At 39.8% G+C, this 24,499-nt stretch overlaps 1 protein-coding gene across 1 annotated transcript; it reads right to left on the bottom strand.

The window, feature by feature from the left end:
• Nucleotides 1-1,817: 1,817 nt before the first annotated feature.
• Nucleotides 1,818-21,477, bottom strand: gabrd (gamma-aminobutyric acid type A receptor subunit delta). Its single transcript, XM_040151746.1, has 9 exons — nucleotides 21,105-21,477; nucleotides 9,502-9,617; nucleotides 7,109-7,176; nucleotides 5,962-6,182; nucleotides 4,794-4,876; nucleotides 4,422-4,559; nucleotides 4,150-4,305; nucleotides 3,645-3,856; nucleotides 1,818-2,828 (listed from the first exon to the last, which is right to left on the bottom strand). Exons 1-9 carry the CDS (start codon nucleotides 21,170-21,172, stop codon nucleotides 2,505-2,507), a joined length of 1,386 nt encoding a protein of 461 aa, XP_040007680.1. The 5' UTR covers nucleotides 21,173-21,477; the 3' UTR covers nucleotides 1,818-2,504.
• Between the last annotated feature and the right edge of the window lie 3,022 nt (nucleotides 21,478-24,499).

Raw genomic sequence — 24,499 nt, 5'->3', positions numbered from 1 at the left:
AGAACAGCAGTTTCCTTCATAAATACTACGGCTGCTAGAGGTCGCCAACCAATAAAACATAACTATCTGTCATAATAAGCTGCTTGCACGGACGACCTATGGGCTCATTTTTCTCAGGAGGACAGTCTTGAAAATCCACTTCCCTTTCACTCTGAGCTCATCCTAAGGGTGGCACTGTCTGTCAGTTGTTGGGTCGGTCGGTCTCTCTGATTAACATTTTAATCAAGGGAAAGACATGACAACATCTACAAACCAGATTTCTATTGATTTTGGCGTGTATATTCAGCCCAGTATTCTTAGGAATGACATAAAAATTACTGGAGAACTCGGTAAGGCGTAACTCATCCACTGCCAGTGTTCAGTGCCAAAACTTGAAAATTATGTGTCCTTTTTGAAGCATTGTGGAAAGTAAGGGTATGCAGGTTGGGGTGGTGGATGGGCATGTAGCATGTCTGACTGTCATGCTGGTGACGAGAGTTCCAGTCCCATCAGTGATTTATATTTATTATAACCCTAACCATCGTTCCCTAAACTTAACCGAGTGTTTTAGTTGCCCAACTTTACCTGTATCCTTACCACTGTACATTGAATACACGTCACTGAATATAATTCTGGGTTTTGCATAATTATCCAGTCTAAAAGTTGCCAGGCACTAGGGCTGGGATTACAGCCCAACTGATACTAGACTGATATTAATATTGGAGAGTTTTTAAAAAGCAGTACAATATTGACTCACAGTATATTCATTATTTTACATACACACATAACATAAACAAACATTTGAATGAAGATCTCTTTTTACATTTGATTATAACGTTGTGATCTAATTACTTACTGAGTGCGACAGCTGAAAAAGAAACTTCTCATTGCTCCCTGATTGACAAACTGCAATGGCGAAAACATATCTTTGCCATTTGTGCTCTGCGATTTTCTTGTTATGATAAATAAATGGCAGCCTCTCGTGATATTCATTGTCTCAATAGGATGAATTTTAGATGAATTCTAGTATCCATGACAAATTGTGCTGAAAACTTAGCAGGTCTCACTTCTTTGTGGATATTAATGGTCCCCAGAGAATTAATCCTAATATCGGTGACCCACTGGCTTTTGCTCTCAAGCCATCAGGCAAAAATTTCCCTTCATACGCAGTATGTAAACTATTAAATTTTTCCTCATGGTCCTCAGAAGATGAATCCTTTACATTTTGGGTGCCCCCTCAGAACAAGCCTTAGTCCTACTGATTAGGTTCTCAGAATAGCACAACACTATTTTAAGACTTTAAAGCTTGTTCAAGAGGTTGTATATAATATCCTCTGATTAGATTTCCAACAGTATTTGCCTAAACTTATATGATCAAATTAGATTGTTGTAAGAGAATGCAGTGATTATCATGGAGGCTATGCAGTGATAAGAAAACCATCACATACTTTGACTGTGAAGCAGTGATGCTTTCTCATCCATAATTTCCTAAAATCAATTTCCCAGTTCAGACGTAGGACAGACAAGAGTCTGAAATTATTAATAGAGCACAACTCTTGGCCCCTGTCATCTGAACATGCAAGTCAATTATTCATAATCCTTCATACAGATCCTTTTTTGAGCCTTCGTCTTAAAATAATGTTCTGTGCAGCTAATATTTTTGGTTTAGGAGATCATACATTCACAGAGCATCTCACAGAAGGGATTTCAGCTTCTTCTTTTTTTCACACCCAACAGCCGTTCAGATTTTAGGTTCAAGTGACCATTTGAACCCAGAGAGAGATAGACACACACAGAGGTAGTGGAGGAAGTCCTTTAATGGTGAGGAAACAGGCAGAACTGGCAGAAGGAGATAAGCCACTCCAGACGGTGTCCTAAACAAAATGTGAATTGAAAAAAAAAATGGGTGGAGGACCGAAGGAGAAAGAGGGAAGGTAGGGGGTGGCGATGACTGGGGAAGAGGATTGAGTGAGTTATCAGCCATGCAGAATAGTAGTACACCTCATCTTGTTATCCTCGTGTATGGGCGGCCCAGTTGCCTGTCGAGTTAACAGATTGTGACCTCGAGTTAGTTAAGCTAACTATGCTTACTTGTGTTTTGAAAGATGTGAGCTTGTGGTCAGTATTGCATGTGACCGAGCAGGATGATTCGTTGTAGTGTCCTGTGTTGAGTAAGATCATATAACAGGATGACATGGAAATCTGGATTATCAGTTAAACTGTATTCACTGAGTATGTGAATCTCCAACAGGTAACAGTCCTTTGTTACCTCTCTGTATTTGTATTAAAGATGTTGAGTCCTGTTAACACTTTTTAAACTTATACCTACTTCCATTAATTACCATATTTCCGTATTCATAGGTCATAACACTTCATTTCTTCTGAAGTTTTTTTTTTTTTTTTCACTGAGGCCTGCAGTATATTTCAGCTGCACCAGTCTCCCAGCATTGAAGTGGCACAGCTCCAGCAGTTTCTTATATACAGCTCTGGATGGCAGCCATTCGCACAGACCTGCTACCTACTCCTCACATGGTGTACGCCACCCAGTAGATCACGTTCACTACGGCGAAAGTGAAAGGGAACACGGCCCTGGCATAGATGTCGATGGTGTCAGCATCGATGGGCTTGCAGACGCATTTGGAACAGCACTTCTTCTCCTCCTCGCTCTCCTCCGTCTGCCTAGACCTTCTCCTCCTCGGCTCAGCCTCCTCGGTGCCGCCCTCCCCGGGGATTTCACTGCTGGAGCGCTGAGTCCGGCCATGACGGCTGGAAATCATCACCCCCTGGTTCATGCCAGTTACCGACAGAGAAAACAGAACCATAGCCTGTTTGCCGTTCTTTACAATGGACTGTAGGGAGATAGAGAGAAGGCCATGTAAGTGCTCTCTGAGGCTTTAGTATCAAAAGACAGAAACAACAATTACACAGATGTTTTGAATCCCTCCTCCTTTTAACTTTCTTCATTTTTGCAGTGAAAACACTTGGCCTTCAACACGTTGGCATATTTTATCAACATTATATATCTACATAGTGAAACATTACAGTCCAGAACTGCACAGAGACACACATGAAACGCAGCAGATTATGAATTCCTCAAGTTCAAGTCTTGATTGTTAAAGAAAAACTACGGTTTGTTATAGCTGGGGATGATGCAGCAACATTGTTAAGTTTTTAAAGTCATTGTAGTTTTAATCACACCAACAATGCATACAGGTGTCCCCACACATTTTAAGTCACACTACAGTAATATTAATTTTCACTCCCTTCACTCATCCTATTTCGTCTTTGTCCTCATTTTTCTCATGCTGTCAGCATGCAAGCAGTTTTTGTTTAATATTTCTTCATTCAAAAGAAAACTCATTTTACAAAAAATACAATCCTCACAGATCTTATTCTAAAGGTATATCCCAGTTGAACATCAACAACAAAGAAAACAGACAATATGATGACAATCACTATTACTCCCTGTAAGGAAATCTTGTATTTTCCCATTATGCTCTATAAAGATTCGTTGTCTTGCTGAAGGTCAGTGGGATGGATGCTTGTCAACACTGGGGCTAGAACAGGTCTATGTTTGAAAGGCATGCTCATTACTCACAACGTCGCCCTGCAGCCAAGGACTGTTACCTGCTGATGGTAGTACATGATGGGAATGATTTCCTCACCTCAGAGCTGAGCTTGCTGGCCTTCACCTTGGCCTTCTCTTTGAGTCTGTAGTCAGCGTTGTAGTGAGCGAAGGCATACTCGATAAGGGCTGCAAACACAAACACATAACAGATCCAGAAGTAGACGTCTAACGCCTTGATGGCTGATGCTCGTGGCAGGGAGGAGCGGGCGCTCACCATCAGCGTGGTCATGGTGAGAACAGTTGTGATCCCTGTAGAAAGAGAAAAGCCACAAAGTACAGATTAGGCCTCTGTGGGATCTTAGCCATGTTAATGGCGTTGCTCTATTGATGGCAATTTCAGCAACCTTGGTCCAGACTGAAATATCTCTTGGGTGGATTGTCAGGAATGGTTAATATATTCCTTAGCAAGCAGCCCCATCTCACCACACTTACACTTACATGGTTTAAACTTTCTACAGATTAATGAGCACCCATTTTTATTCAAGTTACCCCTTTTAAATTTTCAGAAAAGTTAAATCAGGCCATATCAAACTAATACCAACCTAAGGATACACGTGCAGGGACTGCTGATTGGCTGATCCAAAAGGACACCCAAGACATAGCAACTAGTAATATCGAAGGCATGTATGACTGGATGATGTAGACGCCCCGATTACGTCTCAGCTGGAAGCGAAGACTAAGCCTTGGAAATCGTCCCGCTGGGAAGAGGAAAACAGACAGTGTTTAATTGCATTACCTAAGAAGCTAATTATCCATAATAAAAATATCCAGTTGTTCTTCACAGACGCTGAAAAACAGGAAAACAAGTGCTCACCAGATTTGAAGTTCATCATCTCAGTGACAAACCGATAGTCTGTGATGGTGAACTGGGAGAGCTCCAGTTTGTCCAGGCCATGGATGTGTGTCTGACTCTCCGACCAGTGATACACAATGTCCTCTGAGGAGTAACCGTCTGGAGTGAAATAAGACATGATTTTTTATCCGTTCATCCTTACAAAAACATGTAGAATGAGGGTTGCTGAGCACGTAGCACTGAGGAATGGAAGGAGCTTGCAACAGGCGAAGTTTCCATGGATGTCACTGTACTTGGACGTCAAAATATTCGAGCAGTAAATCAAGAAAACAAATCTTTTTTTTCTTTCCTAAAGGATGTGTTGAGGAGAGTTAAAGGTAAATCCCAACTTACAACTTTCCAGGTCCAGCATACACTCCTGTTCATCCATGGGATACTTGGTAAGGTCCATGTCACACGCCACTGTCGAAGTGATTCTAGGAACAAAAGAGCTCAGTCATCAAAGCTTCATTTAAACCAGTATAATGTAGTTGTCCCTTAGAATTTTTTTTTTTTTAATGGAAACTCAATTGACCAACATGTCTTCCAGAAAAAAACCCTAGTTTACATTCACATGGTTCAATCCATTTAGACCTGGCGTCTTTCCAGTGAAACTAGAATCCTGTATTGTTAGCTGAAAGCTGTGTCAGCTTGATGATGAACAAGAGCCTAGTGCTTTATTAAGCAGATGAAAGATGCACAAACACCGAAAAACATTTGACCTGCATTTTTGGCAACTTTTCAACATTGGAAATAAATTGTAAACACAACAATAACATACAGGTATTATCACTTTATAAACTCCTAAGTAAAATATCTGGCTTTTTAGCTGCTAAATGCTCCACTATGTTCATCAACTAGTTGCTAACTGTGTCTGTCTACTATTTGGTGCTATAGGCAGGTAGCATACAGTGGGTTTTATCAGAGTTTTTTATCAGTGAAAACAGCCTGCTAAGTCTAAAAACTACACTAATAAGAGCAGTTAGACTGAACCAAAACAAAAAAGTTGAAATGCCTTAACCAAACCTTAACCACAGAACTGTCAGATTACAAAATAGCAGCAAATGGCCCGTGTTTGAACCTGTTTTGCTTTTTGTTCAGATTTCATGGTTTCTTATGACCTATTTTTAGTAACTCCCGATTTAGCTCTTTGATGGTTAGCGATGGTTCCCTCTGGATAACTCACCTTGATTCACTTTACCAAACCTTTACCTTCACCTTCACCACAAGCACATCAGACCATATCACAGATTTTTTTTAAGTCTAAGAAGTTACCAGAGACAAAAAAGTTTACTCTCAGATTAGGTAGGATCATGGGGGTTTTCATGCCTAAAGACAGCAAATAAGAGACAACTGTGCTCTCAAATGTCTAAGATTGCTGCAACCATAAAAAATCATCGTAAATATGAACTGGCAAGAACTTGCTCATATAGAAGAAAAAGGTCAACATCATAGCACCCAGATCAAGATTGTCTGACTGTCTAAATCTGACTAGTGAAGGCAATAATCTGTTTGCTCATACCGGCTGCTGTATAGAATGACTCCGTTGGGCTGCAAGCGGATCAGCTTGTTCTCAACGGTCACGTCATGGAACCAAGCAGATTTGGCATTTACAATGAAGGTGTCTGGAAGCCACAGCTTGTCCACGAAGCGACTGTCCAACCCCAGCGTCTTGTTGGTGTGATTGTAGGACAGGCGGTCATCATGCCAGCTCTGCCGCAGGAACACGGTCATGGTGTATTCCTGCCAGGGACAACATACACGCACACACGCACACACAAATATATACTCTGAGTCATGGGCATTGGAAAACAGACCTCAGGAAAATGGACCAATTTATTGACAAGAAAATGTTATTAAGTTATTTTTTCTAAAACCCATTTTGTGCAAGAATAATTAATAATGACAGACCCCAATCCAAATTTTAATATCAGATAGAGTCAGGTCTCTATCGTCACTATAGAAACAAATAATATATAACTTAAAGGGAAACTCCACCAATTTTATACATGAAGATAAATTTATTCATCATGAGGAGTATTTCTCAGGCTATGAAAATATAAGAATAATGCCTTCAGCTAATCTAGAGGAGTTTTTTTCAACTCTGAAGAAAAAAATGTTTTTAAACTGTCTAACAAGTCCATTAACATAACTGAGTGCAAAACTAAATTGCTGGACTAACCCTTTAATTATTTTTATCCACTGGTGAATTTCTGTTTTTTAAATTATTTTTCTAATTATTATACTTAACTACAGAGGGAAAAAAACTCATTCCAGTGTCATCTGAACTGTACATTTGTATCAAACTTATTGCTCTCCTATCTGTAAAAGAACTTTTGAATTATCCCTGATTTTCATCTTTGGTCTTTAGATTTTATTTCAAATGTTAAAGGACGAAAAAATTATTATTTGGAATAAAATCTAAGCCACATACATAACATAAATCGCCCCACTAGATTTGGTTCAAAAAAATCCATGAAAGCATCAAATTATCAAACAACTCAGCCAATGTGTCACACATGTTCACACTGAGTACTTTCAAACCCTCAAGTGGGATAAATCAGGATTATGCAAATAGCAAATCTTTGATCTTTGTCGCAGCAGTGAAGTTGAGGGATGATAGAGAACCTCACACAAAAAGGAAGGAGAATTGTGGCCGTATACTTTACCATGTTGGCTTCAGAGATGTGGTCAATGCTGGCCACCTCAATAGCCATGGCCACGTTCACTGGTGGACCTGCAGGGACACAAGTGAGAAAAGAAGGCAAACCTGCCCCTTCCCTGTCTCAAACACACACACATACACACACACACACACACACACACACACACACACACACACAAGCACACATGCACACACCTTCTCTGCTCATGCTGGATCCATCAGTCCCTCCCATCCTCACTCCATCACCCATCTGTTCCCCTCCCACCCACCATCCTCCCACGTCTCAAACACTCCTACAGTGCATAGAGATTAAGCATTATCCATTTTCACCATGCTAAGTGGCACATCACACCATGGGCATTCATAAACAGCACTGGGCTTTCATGGACTCGCACAGAGTGAGCTTCTGCCAACAATCACACACAAACACACACAGGGTAGTGTTCTCACTCAACAGTTTGCCATATGATTAGCATGGAGTGTGCCTCTGTGATCGAATGCTCGAGGGCAGAAACTACAGGGGAGCTCACTGATGCAGAAGAGAGAGGCTATTTATACTGAACATTAAGGAATCATATATTACCATTCCCTACCATTCAACACCTTCCCATAACCATATCTGGTAAATGATATTCTGTTGACAATACACTGGATGTATAGCGTGAGGTGATTTACAGCGGCAGGTTTACTGTATGCCAAGGTAAACTTTTTACATAGCATCCTCCAGTGGACGGATGTGCGTAGATTAACAATACATTGGTCACAAAGACACTATTTGCATATGTATGTTTACTACACATAAAATGGAGATGTTTGCACTGCATAGTCTTACCATGAAGGCACTGCAATGTTTATGTTAACGTAGCATTCATTTTGTTTCATAAAACTTTAAGGCAACATACATTACTCAGATACAGTCATATTCACAAATGTGTTGTGTGCCATACAAACGCAGTAACAATGCATTTGCGAATAACATCCACAAACACGTATTGCACACAAATTATGCTAGCACTCACTGATACGTACAGTGTCCAGAAGAACTCCAAAGCGGTAAAGATGTTGTATCCGTGTTCATGAGCTTTCTTTAGCTGTAATTTCTTAAGTTCTCTCGGCCACTGTAGATGTATCATTTCTTTGTAAAAAAAAATTCTAAGCACTCCCACTGCACTACTGAAAATTTATCCCGGAGATTAAGTGCATTTATTGTACGTCTCTTTGAAAAAAAGCATCTGCCAATGAATGTAATGTAACTGATGGGTTATGTAAATTAAGGTCGTGTAAAAATGTTTTCCAAAATACAGTGGTATTCACACATCCAAAGAATATTTTGGTTCAAAAATGTGATCCACAAATTATGCAAATCAAATTGTGTGCATTTAGGGATTTCTGAGTTCCCCATAGCAAGGTTTGGTTAAAAAAAAAAAAAATCCACAAACATCATATATGATGGATGTCTGTCTCCCTTGAAAAAATTAAATATTGTTTTATATAATGGGTTTTGAATTAAGTTTTTGCATTTGCAGTGTGCATCACCGCCAATGTGAAATCCATTGGATTGTTCCAAATATGATTTATCAGTGACATTTGTTTGTGAGTGCAAAGTCATATTTGTGAATGTTATTTCATTTGCAAAGCATATTTATGAATCTGTTTTTTTATTTTTGTAAGTTTCATAGTCATATGATGTTTTATGACACAAATATAACTCCACAATAAAGGCTATGAGATGTGAGTTGAATAAAAGGGAATTGCCCCAAATAACAGACATGATTCCCCAACGGTCATAATAGCCCTTCCTTTTGGCTTTCATTTTCACATTATAATGTGACACCAGCAGGAATGTAGTGACCACATGATACTGCATTATGATGATCAGTGTAGGTGTGTGCACAGGGCAGTGTGTGCGTTGATAGCAGTGCTCCTGTTCCACATTTTCACCTTTGCTCAGCTGAGTTAAGCTGTGAGATTGAGAAATCTATCGCTGTGGTCATTGGATGTTTCACATCTTGCAGCCATTCTTAGCAAAGTCTCCAGAGTGGTGCACATTGTTTGCACCACCCATGTCCCTCTAGTCCTTGAAGGGCATCGTCCTCGATTATCCCTTCAGCAAAGCTTCTCCTTACCTAAATGTTTTGTTTTTTTGCCTGTGTCCTTAACAAACAATTCACCTTACTGAAGAGTCAAAACAAGTAATTACATAAGGTAAATACAGATTTGTTCTAATGTTGCACAAGAAAAAACAAGACTAAAGGCACCTCTCAGGATAATGGAACTGGAGAATGAAATGTAAACATCAATGTTGTTGTATCTTGGGTCAGGTTATGCTAAGGATGGCTGTAAATGTGAGGGGGTGAAATGCAACCCAACGCCACGAGCAGTAGATCTCATACTCACCTCCTATCCCAGGGCGAAAATTTCTGGCATAGCCCTTCATTAAATCATCCAGATTAGGTAACCAGGATATTTCAATGTCTGTACCTACATAGTCCCCAATGTCACTCAGCATGGCCCTAAAGGAGACAAACAGCAAACACAGCAGCCTTCAGCAGTCGTCCTGCCACACCATGTGGGCACAGGGAAATCTGGCAGAGCCTCAGATACAGTCAGGAACATACAAAGATTTAAAAAAACAAACCTTTAAAAAAGAGATGATATTAGCTGTTTGTATGCAAATAGTACTGATTGACTGTTTAGAGCTAAAGAGAAAGCATTTCAAGTAACAAGTAATAAAAGAGGTTCTCAAACCTTTCTGGCCATTGCATGACTTCAGCTTTAAAACTCATGAACCCAGAGTCATATACATACATATATATATATATATATATATATATATGTATGTATATATATATATATATATATATGATAACACTGACATATTATCATATGATCATCTTATAAAGATGTTACGGGAAATGTGTTGGCAACTAGCTGTCTATATACACATCCAGCAGATACAGAGCAACATTAGCATTGTTGGAGTTACATATAAATATGTAACTCCAACAATGCTAGTTCAATATTCACTCTCCTTGTTGTGTCTTGCTCGGCTCCTGTGGTTATAGCTCGCTTTGTTCTTGTCAGTGTTTTCTTTGTTTCCCGTTTTATTTTTAAATCAACCTATCTTTTTTGTGTCTGTGGTTGTTTTACTTACTGCCCTTGTGTGTTTCCCACCTTTGTGATTGTTTGAACCGCAATTAGTTTCATCTGTTCCAATTGCCCTTGCCTTTTTTAAGTATCTAGTCTCTGTGTTCCCCTCACTCTTTGTCAGTTTGTCTGCTATTGTTCCTGGAATGTTTTCCTGTGTTCCTCGTGAGAAGACTCCTGTTATTTGTTCCAGTCTGCTTGCCTGCCTGCCTTTCATTTCATCTGCCTGGTTATCCACCCATCTGCCTGTAAGCATTGTTATCTCCTTTAAAGTATCTCCCTGTCTGTGTGTCTGCGCTTGGGTCCTCATTGCTTACAACATCCACTGTGACACTCCTATTAGCTCTGTTTTGGTTTCCACCAGCGACAGATAATATCTATGTCTCTAGCTGCTAGATGCTCCACTAAGTTCACCAGTTAATCACTAACTTTGTTTGCCAATTGGTTCTGTGCAGGTAGCATAGACAGCTAGAGCTTTATCACAGCCTGTTACTGCTAGAAAAGAGGTTGGTGAGAGTGGTGAGACTAAAACAATGAATACAGTTGTGGGCCCGAAAACCAAAACAATGCGCTAAATGTGACTAAAATGCCACAAAGAATTGAGGGGAAGTACAAAGTTCTGTATGGTTGTTGTCACTATGAGCAACCCCCTTCTCATTACACTTAGCCATTTTAATTATTGTTAAAGTAAGTTAGATTAGTGCTGCTTTAAATTTGAATGTAGTATAATTTGTATTCTGCATTTAAGAACCTGGAGGGATCTCCAACTGAATTTTAAGGAAATAACAAAATATTACAAACATATTTAATCAGTTATTTACTTGTAGAAGTCCTCAACACTTGATTTTGCAAACACACAAAAAACTTTATTTTCTACACAATAGCATTCTGACCTAAGTGAAAGATTATTGTGATCACCAAACAAATTATACAATATAAAGCTAGAAGACCAGTAAATTATTTTATACTATGGGGAAAACAAGAAAATACAACTTATTTACTTATTTTTGGTAGATTTTTATACTGTAGGCTATAAATCCACATTTTCTAAATCTTCCATCTTTTGAATTAATCATCACTGGATTTAGAAATTACATTGAGGCTCTTAAACTTACAACAGTAACAACAGTGAGAAGAAATGTGTACATATAATTCATCTTCTTCGTGAAATATTTAAGTAGAATAAAACATGCTCTTTGTGCTCTTTTATTCTTACCCTTTTTTTATGTTCTACTTTATTTAATTCCTGTGCTTTTAGATCTATTAGTAATAGTAAGAATGTAGTGTCCTAAAATACTCCAATAAGAAATTTTATTATAAATCTGTGTTATCATTGGCAGCATGTCATTAAAGCAACTTGTCATTTGTCTGAGCTTTTTGCATGAAAATGATCAAAGATACTGAATGTCAGCAAAAAAATACCAGCCATCACTTGTTCCCTTTCAAAAATCTGTACTTGTAATGGCGTGAAAAAGTCACATCGGTTAAAGCCTGGTTGGCATATTTTTCTTCAGTCATGTATCCAGAAGGAAGCTGACAGCAGATCCAAATGTACCAGTGTGGCTTCAGATTTCACACAGCTCAGACTAAACATCATACTCTGCCTGAGTCCACAAGCCACAGAACTGATTTCATTTGAAATAAAATCAGTTCTGATTAGACTACAGAGCTGTATTTGCTCACTTTTATTCAGAACAAGTTCGGACATTTTTACTTTACTGTCTCAAGTTTGGAAGAGTGACACTTTGATTCAAACCGTACTTATGCATTTTCCATTCCGCTAAACTTTCAGGAGGGGAATAATAGTGAAATTAAAACAATTTTCCAGTATAGAGGCCATCCCCTGAGGCCCCCTGAAGCCCTCGGGGACTGATGGAGGGCCCAGAGCCCACACTGAAAGCCACAGCCCCGGTGCAGGATTTGACAAGAGCAGCACAGCTCAGATACCACCAGGTGGCAGTTTTGCATTCTAAAACAGTGAGCCTGTAAACAGACAAGTGTTAACATACAGTACAGTGTGGACCTCTGTGTATTTGAGTGGCAATGTTTCAATTAAAGGCTGTCATTCAATATAGACACAGACTTTTTTACAACAATTATTTTCAGGCATACAATGTGGTACAGAATCAAATTTTGGAGGCAATACTGTCCTCAGGTGTTTTAGAACTCACTGACGGGCAACAAATAAATTGAATAAAATTGAAGGTTTCAGTGACATTCAAAGTCACAAAGGCTAGTGGTGCCCATTGCCAGGGAAATGGACCACATGGGGGTTTGATTGGAGGTGTTATTCTTGACCAACAATGAGAAGCCATTCAGTGACCTTTGAAATAAGGCTGACATTTGAGGAAATCCGACCTCTTAGAGAGCAAAGCATTACACCCACAGCTACATGGAAAACTGACCTCCACAGCAAAACAATATGTCACAGAAACATCTGCTTTTCTATTCAGATGGTAAAAAAAAAAAAAAACACGTCTCTGTATGTCATTTCCTGAGTGGATCCATTTTGTAGTGGCAGAGGTATTTTTAGTGTGGCAATCACTGTCATGTCTGAAATAAATGGGAGCACTGAGTGAATTAATTAATCACTATGTGACTCCTGGATTTCCTCACTAATTGGCAGTTTCTAAATTTGGAAATAAAGAGCTTTTCCTTCAAGAAATCCATTGACACACCAAAGGTCAAACAGGCCTCCTCGCATTCAGGGACGAGACAGTGTGTGGAAGTGTGTGTCTGCTAGGGACAAATCCTACTGTGTTAGTCTGTTTATTGTAATTTAACATTCATTTTACAGAAACTTGCTGTATCCTGCTTCTATGGTGATGAAATTAATAGGTTCCTTAGTATGACAATCACTGACCTTTCCTGTTTGACTTTTTCTCTTTGTAGCATTTGATTGATGCAGTTTCCACGCGATTGTCAAGAATAATTCTGATACGAGCTGTATTTATAGTTACAGATTACAAATTGTAACGTTTACCCCTCAGTGTTTTGGGGCAGTAGTACAACATCTTTTTCCTTAAATGTCTTACTAATGGATATTGATTTTCTTTACAGGCAGTCTTCTGTTTATCTGTTTGAAGCTACCGCTGCTCATACACAGCTCTTCTTCTATTTATTATATTTATATAACATATGGGAAGCTTGTCACTTCCTGTGCACCAGAGGATTTTTAATCTCAAAGACCTAGCAGACGCTGAAAATGTGAAAGCTTTCATCAGCTGAATAAATCTTCTATCCTTGATAATTATTAATTGCTACATACGAGCAAAATGGACGATCATTTAAAATGTCACAGATTATTGCTGTAATTAAATGCTTGAGCTGAGTGTGCATCTGCATGAGTTAGCATTTTTATGAAAACAAAATGCCAAACAGGAACACAGCTCACATGCAGGTGTCCGCGTAAAAAGAAATATGACTGTACGCTGCTAAATGACATGCACAGGGTTGAACATTTGATTACTCTCCAGGGAGATTCACTGAACATTTGGACCTCTCTATTTTCTCACACCTTCATGCATGGCAGCTGAATATGTATTTCTAGACTCTGCTCTATCTTCTATATTTCATTTTCATTAAATGTCTCTCCTGAAGCCTGAATCTGCACCCGTCTGCTTATGAGCTACCATTAAATAGATGGGGAGAGAAGAAGGAGAAGAGGAATGACAAATAGTGAAAGCCTCGCTCAAATTGATGGCGTCTTTTTATGATTGTAATGTGCAGCACACACTAACAAGCCTAATTAGTTTTATATACCAATGCTACTAGTCAACCAAACGTAAGTAGAGCACCAGCCCCCTCATCCTCACTCTGGGATTCACTCATTCATTTATCTAATTGCCATCAGCGTGAGATGAGCAAGGCAGTACACTGCAATACAGTTGCATCAAAATCCAATCATATTAAAAAATAAGTGAGTTGCACATATCCACAAACAGCTACCGTACTGAAATGACTGTGTGCGCACACACACACACACACACACACACACACACTCCATATTTAAGTGTCCCACTGGACACTAAAAATATGGAGTCCCAGAAGCAACAAAATTCACTAATACTTTAATACCTAAATGAATACTACATTTCTTACTTTACTTCCATTCACTTGATAAAATGAACTGAAAAAGAATTTAAATGCACACATTTATCTTTTCCCCATCTTACCCACATCCATATGCTTTTCATACAAGCAACAAGGAAAATGGGAAATAATCGAAAAACAGAAAATACTGCATAGGGAAAGGAGAAATTATAAATTATTGACAAAGAAATAGGAAAAAATAATTTTGCTTAAAAAATGGCTTTTTTTTTGGCTCTTTTTTTTTCTTCAGTCTTCAAGCCAATTAAATAAAAAAAAAACAATACTTGGTAATTTGACTTTATAACCGTTGAACAAGGATTTGCTGCTGAGACAGACAGAATGAATAGCAGTAAGTGTGTCCCTGTCTCCTAGAAATTATGCTTCTACACGAGTCATTTCTTTTGCAACAACATTTTTTGAATGAAAATGAAATGAAAATGTAAACACATCGAGTCGAGTCAGTGTTGACTTTTGAAACATTTAACCAAGGGGTACAGCCTCAGGACCCCAAAGTAAAACAACTCTTGTCAGTTTATTACTGGTACGTACGTATTTATACTTTCATTTTGTTTCTTTGCTCTGCTATGCTCTTGTATCAAAAGGAATTTCAGTTGAAATCTACAGCCAAATCAGATTTTCTGATACAGCAAATGTTATGTTATTTGAGACAAACTAGAATAAGCTGAGATACAATTTAGCAATGTTTTAAATTACCTTTCCCAGCAGAGACTATGAACAGGCTAGTGCCCGTAAACCACAGTCTCAACTGAACAGCTCCAATTGAACCAAACTAGCCAAATTAATACGCTGAGTTTGTCTAAGATGATTAATTCCATCCCATTTTCTGGAAACTGATCAAACTGAGAAGAAATGACACTTAGAAAGCTCCTCATCAAGATACAGGGAACAGCTCTTCTCGCCCCAGCTGCTTGTATTTTGTGTTTTTGTACTCTACTTTTACAGTGGATAGCTGACTTTCCTCCTGTCATAGCACAATGGATCAAGTCCAATTCATCCCATGTGGTCCTTAAGCTTCTTCTTGTAGGACAAGTAATTTCTGTTCTGTCAGGATTTTGAAAATGGCCGTGGATGTTCTCTGTTAACTGATTGTTTAACTTTTTTTTTCTACATTGAAAAACCAATGATTTCAGCAAAATGAGACATATCACGCTCTGTTTTTTGCCCTCCTCCTTCTGCAGAGAGGTCAGAGGTAAGCTCAAGAACAGCTGGGAGGGATGGAGTGTCTTTCTCAGTGGACACTTCAGCCGTGTGGAAGTCTGAACCCTTATACTCTAGTTATGGGATGGTGTCTCTAAACACAAGGCCTCTATCCCGCCCTGATGAATGCAGTGATGGAGTCTACCGGATAAACGTACCGTACAGAGCAGCTGCTGGAGAAGCTTTACAGTGAAGCAGGTTTCTCCTTAGAGTGGAAAACGCCGCAGGGCTCGTGTTCAGGTCAGTGAGTGTCCTCCATTATTTAAAAGAGCCTGGAGACACAGAGCTCTCCAAATTTGAATAAAGCGACATTTGGTCTTGAACAGCTTTCGTGAGTGGATGCCACACTATGCTCCTTTACTGGACAAAACTAAGCAAGTAAATTGGATACTTACTTATTTTCAAACACGGAATTTTACAGCACATGAAAAACTACAATTTCTAGGTGATACATAACAAATGACTTCTTCTTATTCAGTACCACAGAACATAAATGCTCCCGTAGCTGTTATGTTAGTTGTTTGTTTGTTTTTGGTTAATTGTGGAGCTCTACATTATGGGAATAAGTAGTAATAATAATACCATAAAAAATAATCCCTTGTGAAAACTTATGATTCAATCCCTAGAACATTAATCAATTATAATTTTGAAAATCAATGAATTGTTTAAGTAATTTATCATGTAACAAAGCAGTTGGCAATGCCAGCTTCTCAGATGTGAGAATATGCTACTTTTCTGTTTTATACCATATTTTTAAGTGAAGACAATGTTGTTGTTTTTTTGTTTGTTTTTTTTCTTTTGGCTGTTGGTGAACACTGGACAGTGATTTGAAGACATTACCTTGTACCCTGGGTACCTGTGGTGTGAGGCCTCATTTCTAATATTTTATTCACTAGCAATTAATTGATAGATTTAAAGAGAGGTAGAAAGAATGTTAGATCAAAAGTGCAGTCAAAGCCCTAGCCAGTTCTGATGTCATATAAACACACAGCCACCACCTGAAGATTTTGATCAGTCACCAGAAATTCTGCTCTAAAATGATAGTTATAATGTTAGTTTCCTACTACTCTTATACCCCCTACTCTAAAATATTGTATTATTTGGAATATTTTATTCCTTCAGTTAACTGTTTTCATTTGTAATGTCTGATAATTATATTGTCTGTAAATTTTATTTCCCAAAAGTTTTCAAGTGCAGAATGAAAGCTACCCAAAGCAAAGAGCCAATTTCCCCCAAAAGACGGTAATGGTACCTGGAGCCCTAACAACAGTGTTGTGAAATGAACAACTACATTTAAAAAAAAAAATTGCAACTCCTTTTTTTCTTTCCTTGTGTTATGTGAAAATAGCCAATTTCGTCTATGCAGTTAAACTTAAACTGTAAATATGGCTCTCAGATTGGATGTGCTCATAGAGGGTTTTTTAGAGTATGAAAAACCCCAGTTTAAACAAAATAATTTATGTGTATTAGATCATTAGAATTTGAAAATTTGTGAACATAATCAACAGATAAATTAAACCGATTGGAATAAACAGTTTCTTTTTGCTGTTTACATGTGGCGCGTCACCTAAAACTGAGTGGGAGGCTTTTAGCGGAAGCACTCAAGTGTCACTGCACCACCTCACCCCGCAGCAAGAGCAGAGTCAGGCTTCAGCGCTAGTTCATGCGGCCAGCGGAACACGATTAAGTCACTGTGTTATTGGGAAGGGTACTCGCTGGACAGTGGGAGGGATTTATCCGCTGACTCAGCCTCTCATGCGGATTAGTCAGGAGAACTGTGTCACCTGAGTTGCAGGTGTAAGGACAAGTGTGACAGACCAGAAAGATCATGCTATGTTGGGATTAAATCCTGCTGCATCACATTTTGTTGCCACCGCTTGCTAAACTATAATCCGGACATCTCTCAGACATCCACACAAAAAAACAAAATGTCTACAGTCCCACCTCCTCTGCTTGGCTTTCTGAGGAACTGAAACATGATGCTGAGCTTCTCGTTCCACCTCGTAAGTTAAACTAATATCCTCTACAGGACTGGTCAGTAAATTATGATGAAATTGTTAGTTCTTCTGCGTATTCACAAACAAATTTATAATCAATCAATTAACAACAAACTACTTTAATTCACACAGTGGCATCATCGGAGATGCTACACATTTTTCTTTCCTGACCTTCAAGACACTACTGGAATTGCTTACTATCCTGAGCTATAATATCATCTTTCCACTTCCCGTCAGCTGGTGGTAGCCACACGGAGCCACAATAAAAGGCTCTGCTTAGAGGGTCACATCCTGACAGTCACTACATGGTGAAATGACATTTAAGCTGGTCACGCAGGCAACTAGACAGAATGCACCGTTTTTAAAGTCTCACAATGTTCAGCGTTCTGTGGTAGCACCTTCACATCATGGGAGTCTACTGTGCCTGGAGTTTTGATCTATGTCCCTGCTCGTACATTTGTCGACCAGATAGCAGCCTCGCTGTTGACTAATCTGCTGCAATCACAGCTGAATAAACTGTAACTATAATAAGAGAGCAGACTCAAGACTTTATGCAGCTGCTTCACGATAAAAGCCTGCAACTGGTAAACCACTCAAAGACCTCTGTTGTTATGCAGCTGCGGGGAGTGTTTATATGGTTCAGGTTAGCAACAAACTGTTAGCAACAAGTGAGCTGCTTAGATGAAAAGCTGCAGATGACAGGCCTTTTCTCGCTCCTTTTCTTTATGAAAACGTGAAGTTCAAGAGCAGGCTTCCATCACAGCAGGCATTTTCACATCATAGCAGGAAGTGCACAGGTATAATTGATGACACTGCTAACCACTGCATTTGTAACCTACTGCAAATGAAACAGAGCCATTGTTAATATCATTAATTACACCTGTGCTTTCCTGCCAAAACCAGCTAAAATGTCAGCAGTGAAGGAGGTCTGTAGACATCACAGGATAAAGCTGGTGTCATCCTATATGTTTTTTTCTCTATGTCTCTCAATACTTTCCTGACTTCTCTGACTCTAAGCCCCAAATCCATTGGTTCCTACTGAAGACATGAATCTTCATGAAATGGTCACTGACATATAGTGTAGTGGTTTGTTTCTTGTTTGTTTGTCTGTTTCTTTTTAAAAAAAAAGGCTAAGTCATTCCCTAAAACAGCTGGGTACTGTAGTTTTTGGCAAACATAAGTCAAACAAGCGTAAATAGTGCATTTGCTGGGGACTATTTTTAACCTCACATTAATACACATTTGGTGTGCTTATATTATAAGTATTTACAGCATCAGGGCAGTGTATATAGTAAACGTTTCTGGACTCTAAAAAATAATCTCCATTCTGCTGATTAAGTCTTTTATGCTGTAAAAGACAAGTATTGGCTAAAAAATATATGGTTCAGTAACCAAAAACTGCATCCTGAATCTACTGAGGTTAAAACAACCAATGGGATTTTTTGCTTTCTGAAAGATTTGTAACCATAACCAATCCAATCTGCGTACACTGTGTTGGTACCTTTTATATAACTAACACTCATTATTTTTTTGAGGGCCTGCCGTCCTCTACGAGGCTACAGTATTTTACAGCCCTGGGCTTCTTGTTATCTCTGTCGCGGATATTGCACCATCAATTAGATGCAGATTGTGCTGGTGAAGTGAAGGGTAAGTGACACTTCAGCTGGAAAGAAAAGCAAAAGTGTCACCTTGCCTCGCCACCTTTGGTGTGGAAATTCGCATCGCGCCAAAGGTGGCCAGGCATAATTTAGCAGAGCAACTTTTATGAAATGGACAAACGAGGAGCTAAAAAGAGAACCAATGTAAGGAAAGGAAAGGAAGCAGTTCACAACTTTCAGCCACCAAAGGCAAAACAGCAATGTGTGAGCGTGCATGATTGTGTGTGTGTTCGTGTGTGTGTGTGTGTGTGTGTGTGTGTGTGTGTGTGTGTGTGTGTGAGAGAGAGAGAGAGAGAGAGAAGGAGCTGACACATAATGAGGTGCAAGAAAAATCCTGCTCTCTGCATTGTACTGAGAACAAAATAATAATAACAGCAGTGACTAGAGGCAGTAAAATCCAATTACAATAACTATTACTCCCTCTACTGGTGAACAGCCAAGAGGGACAATAGAAGTGATTTGCCCAAATTTCCTACCCAAAGCTTTAATAGCTTCACCCTTTGCCCTTTTCAGTGGAGGCAAATAGGCTTTGGGGAAGTTGGAGCTCAGTAGCTGATGCTGGTTATCCTAAGAATTGGGTGATAGTGAAAGCTTATGGACAAGACCACAGGGGCATTTTGACTGTGCGCAGATGAAAGTACTAAACAGGCCTCTACTAAAAACATAAATATAAAGTTTAAAGCAATCAAATTCACCATCTGGTTTAGATACACCTGGTTTCCTCAGCTGACAAAAGCCTACTGTTTCACATTGAAGAAGTCTGAGCAATTAGGTCAAGGTTGTATTAAATTTCAATGCAACCACTGTGTAAAATCACTTTAAATGGCGCTGGGTTGAGGGATTCATAGCTCAAGAGGATGATTGTCTCACTCTCGCCCGGCTTCAGGTCCTTAGTTCAGTCTGATCGGTTCATTTTTAAAGGCTAATTTTGGCAAAACCTGCACTAAACAGGCCCCGTTGTGAGCCTAATTTGGTGACATATTTATGACGGCAGATGCCCATCTGATTATACCGACAGAACCTGCAACCCTCCCTTCTCTTAAACTCTCCAGACTGGGCATCGACATTGTTGCTTGTGTGGCAAAAAGGGAGCAGCTTCACAAGCCAAATGCATTTACAGGACTGAGTGCATTTGGTGCTGTAAATGAATAGACACAGAGGCCTCTTCTCCCCCGTGTCTATCATGGCAGCGCCTGATATTTGACCCCTATCCAACAGGGCCCAGAGGTTGGGTTAGGTCGGCTGCCACACAAAGACGCACCCACTCGCCTCACCTCGCTGACATCTCCATAAAAAAAAGAAGAGAAAAGAAAAGAAAAATCCCCTCTTTCAGTGCATACGCATTATGCAAACGGCGTCGGCATGTCCATGCGCCCGGAGGGCAAGCAGAGCAGAGAGCAGACCTCAGGTAGTGGGTGTGTGGAGAGGTTTTTTTTTTGTTTTTTTTTCATGTGAGTATGTAGAGTGTAAAGCCACGTAAATTCTTCGGGCGTAATTTAGGCGCAACTACATTAATGTTAACGTGGTAAAACCGTGGGAGGCGACGCACAGCAAGGAGGAATCAGACTGACTTTTAAGCGGGAAGGAACGTCAATCAGTGATGTTTATTTTTCAAAAGAATGATAGATTTAGGGGCGACACCGGTTGTTCGTCGCCTACTGCACTGCATAGTGATGTATTAGCCAGTTCACCATCCACGGTTCTCTGAGGCTTCCCTCCTGTTATAAGCCTGATGCCCAGGGGTTGGTCGCCTCGTCTCTTCAGACTCTGACTTTATAATGTACCCAACTTTCCTGTCACCTACGGAATCTTGTTGGAGCGCTCCGCACTGAGGCGCGACACGGCAGTGGGACACCTGCGAGGAAGGGAAAAGCACGGCTGGTCTCACCTGGTGAAAATATCCCCTCCGACGAGGAGCAGAGCGAGGCTCGCCAGCAGGAAAGTTGGCGTCTCCATTCCAAGCGCTTTGTGATAAATGACAGTTTGAGGGAAGAAAAAAGTTTCCCGGGTTGGAGATCGACGACAAAAGCCACAGAGTTTTATTTCAGTGCGCTCCCCTCGCGATCCGGCGCCGAGGAGAGGAAAGTAAAGTGCAGCGCTGAGGATGCCGAGGACGCCGAAGGTGATGGTGATGATGATGACCCCATGATCGGCTCCCCAATTCCTCCGCGTCCAGGAGTGGCCAAGAGGGCACAAGCGCACCCAAGGAAAAGGGGAAAAAAAACTCCCGCTCCGAGCGAAACAACGCACCGGTCCGCCGATCCAGCGCCGCCGCCGCCGCCGCCGCTTGTCCCCCAGCAACAGAGAGGAGAGAGAGAAAGAGGGATGGAGAGAGAGAGAGAGAGAGAGAGAGAGAGAGACTCACTAATCTGTCGATCCCTCTGTTGCTTGGCCTCTTTCAATCTGGCCACGGGGGGGGGGCGTCAGGAAGGCATGTCACGAACATAGGACTTGATTATATTATGTAATGTCTGAGACTTTTGAATAATCTCCATTAAGTAATTTGTGTCTCAAATAAACTTGTGTTACTCTCTGGTGGAACAAGAACATCAAGGGACCCAGTGGGGCCTAAATAAGGGTATAGGGGAACCCCAAAAAAGTCCTTGAGTTGGTTCAGGGGACCTTCCCCCATGGATAAACAGTAGCAGGTAGTCTACTTTCATGGCATCAGTAAGTAAACTCATGTTAGACCAAATACATACTCTAATATGTATTCTCTAATAGGGATCAAGGATGGTGAGCTCTTGTAAAATTAAACAATTCCTCATGGAACTCCGAATAAGCTGATGTTGACATTGGCTTTTGTTCGGCAGAATAATTTGAGAAAATGAGGAACTACTGTTAGCTCCACAACTCCACCCCAGAATATTATATAATATAATTCTGTTCTAATGCACATGTAGATCCGGCTGTTTCTAACACCAGGATCCTATTACTGTAATACAGAGGTTATCAAATGCTTTTTTTCATGTCAGGGACCAAAAATTCCTCATTTGAAAAGATTTAGTCTCTACAGGAATCCAGTGGAGATTAAATAAAATATCAAAAAGTGCAATAAGACCACGCCTGACACAAAAGTCATATTCAAGAATATGATGGGGGTGCCCTGGTGGCCTATAAAAGGTTAAGGAGCGGAACACCAGACCTTCATAACATTTCTTGCCATGGCTCTCTCTCCCTTCCCTTCCTGTCATCTCTAGTCTTTCAACCATCAAATAAAGGCATAAAAATACTCCCAAAATGCTATATATTTATATATATATATATATATATATATATATATATATATATACATAGTGATGCCAGATGCAAATAATCACATCATTGGGCACCACACACAAGAACCATAGTGGTAATACCAATGGGACATATACCATATGAGATCTGTATTTAGCACTACAGACACACCAGAAATCCATGTATTGTAGGAGTATCAAAAGACACTTACAGTATAGTAAGCCTTAGCTGATACTATTTCTTTAAGATTATATGTACAGTAAATGCATAAAGTGGCTTTCCATTAAGTATTATACTTTTACAAAGTTGTTGAAAAAGATTTTAAAAAGTTTCAGTGTCGATTGTCAGTGGCCCAAGCTCCACAAATACTGGATGCCACAGTTGCCACAATGCAACGTAATAGTGCCTTTTATTAGACCCTCCCTCCCTGTCCGTTAAATGATGTCTTTCAAACTTCTGTTATGCGTTTTATCAAGACTCAAGCCCAAACCCAGATAACCCAGATGATCTGATTAGGAATAAAGCTACCATATGGAGTTGAAAGAGATAACTGATTGAAAAGGTTGGTGAGGTAATCAACCTACATAATGTACCTTTGCATAATCTTAAATCTGCTAATGCTGCTTCTGTTTGCCAGTGTAATTATCTGTTTTTGGCATAAGATGTTGGGATTTTGATCATTGTTCTCTCTTTACATATCGAACCTGAGCGATGAACCCGCAGTTTGGGATCAGATGACTTGGCCCGTCTGCTGACTAACTGCGTTCATTTCACCGTGAGCCAGTTTTTAAAAAAATGTTTACAATTGTAACTGAATTAAGTTTGGGTCTACCACACGAAAGACCCCGTGAAGTACAATACCGTCACCGGATATAAGAAGCCTCGACAAATGTTAAAATAGATTAAGTGGCAAAAAACAAAACAACGAGGTATAGTCGCGAACACATCTCACTATCAGAGGAATTATTCTATGAATTTTCAAGGGATTTATTATATTATATAAGTATTATGTGGGTCCCAGAAGTATAATCTCAGTAAGCGTTTTTAATCTCCACTCAGTCTGATTGAACAAATATTGGAAATATAAAATATACCAAGAAAACTATCCTCCATTCTGCCAAAACTTGCAGGCTTTTATTTTTTCCTCATTTAAAGTAACCTCTTTTATTTGCTGTGGGGAGAGTAGTTCAGTGCACTGCCCTGGTTTCTGCTGCCTCACCCTGGGGAGCAGAGATAGGCCTGGAGTCAGTGACTGTGGACTCAGACCACTGTCTCTACCTCCCACTGGACCCGCCACTTGGATTTGCACTGGAAGTTCTTTTGATACGAAGATACCAGGCCATTTCTTATTCTTATTCTGTTTACTCATCTCACCCTCATGTATTCTCTGTCTCCATCTCTCTATGCTCACTCTGCTTTCCTCTCGTTGATCTATCCTTTATGTCAGCTGGAGTCTTTGTTTCCCTCGCAGTTACTTTGCTCTGCCTTTATCTCTCCAACAAAACCTGCCCGCTATCCTACATCACACACACTTGTACAAGCACGCGCATACTATTTATTTATTCAGTCTCCCATGGTGATACAAAATATTCCTGTATCACAAGATTTCAGTGTGTTATACAGCAGAACAGACACTTCTCTCCCTCCTCTTCTGAATCCCTCTTCAATATTATGATGAATTGAAAGAAGGCTTTATTATGTCAAATAAAAGAGAAGCTTTCCAGTAAAAAGCCCATTGTGCCAGCGCAATACGGATCAACAAGAAATTGTCTTCTTCCACTGTAAATCAGATAGGCCTGTACACTCTTGCAAGCCTGACGAAAGATTTAGCATAACACAGAGATTTATCACTCTTTCTGAACCAGCTGAGATATTTTTCTGCTGTGTATGGCTTGACTGATACCAGTCCAGCGATGGCGAGGGAGATAGTAGAAGCATTGTTGAAAGGCCCCGTGGGTTGGAACAGTCGCAAAAGATCACTGTTATTGTGTAAATAAAGACAGAAAACGAAACGTCTGCGCGTTTCCTTGTTAGAAACGCCTTTTA

This window comes from Xiphias gladius, chromosome 18, assembly GCF_016859285.1.
Source record: "Xiphias gladius isolate SHS-SW01 ecotype Sanya breed wild chromosome 18, ASM1685928v1, whole genome shotgun sequence".
In the NCBI taxonomy this organism is placed as follows: Eukaryota; Metazoa; Chordata; class Actinopteri; order Istiophoriformes; family Xiphiidae; genus Xiphias; species Xiphias gladius.
The sequence above is the reverse complement of the archived record's forward strand: the minus strand, read 5'-3'. Positions and strand labels throughout refer to the sequence as shown.

Coding starts and splice junctions, on each gene's coding strand:
- gabrd (XM_040151746.1), bottom strand. CDS start 21,172: ATGGAGACGCCAACTTTCCTGCTGGCGAGCCTCGCTCTGCTCCTCGTC. Junction 4,306..4,421: donor GATGATGAACTTCAAATCTG/GTGAGCACTTGT, acceptor TCCTCTTCCCAG/CGGGACGATTTCCAAGGCTT. Junction 2,829..3,644: donor CCAGCAAGCTCAGCTCTGAG/GTGAGGAAATCA, acceptor ATCTCCCTACAG/TCCATTGTAAAGAACGGCAA.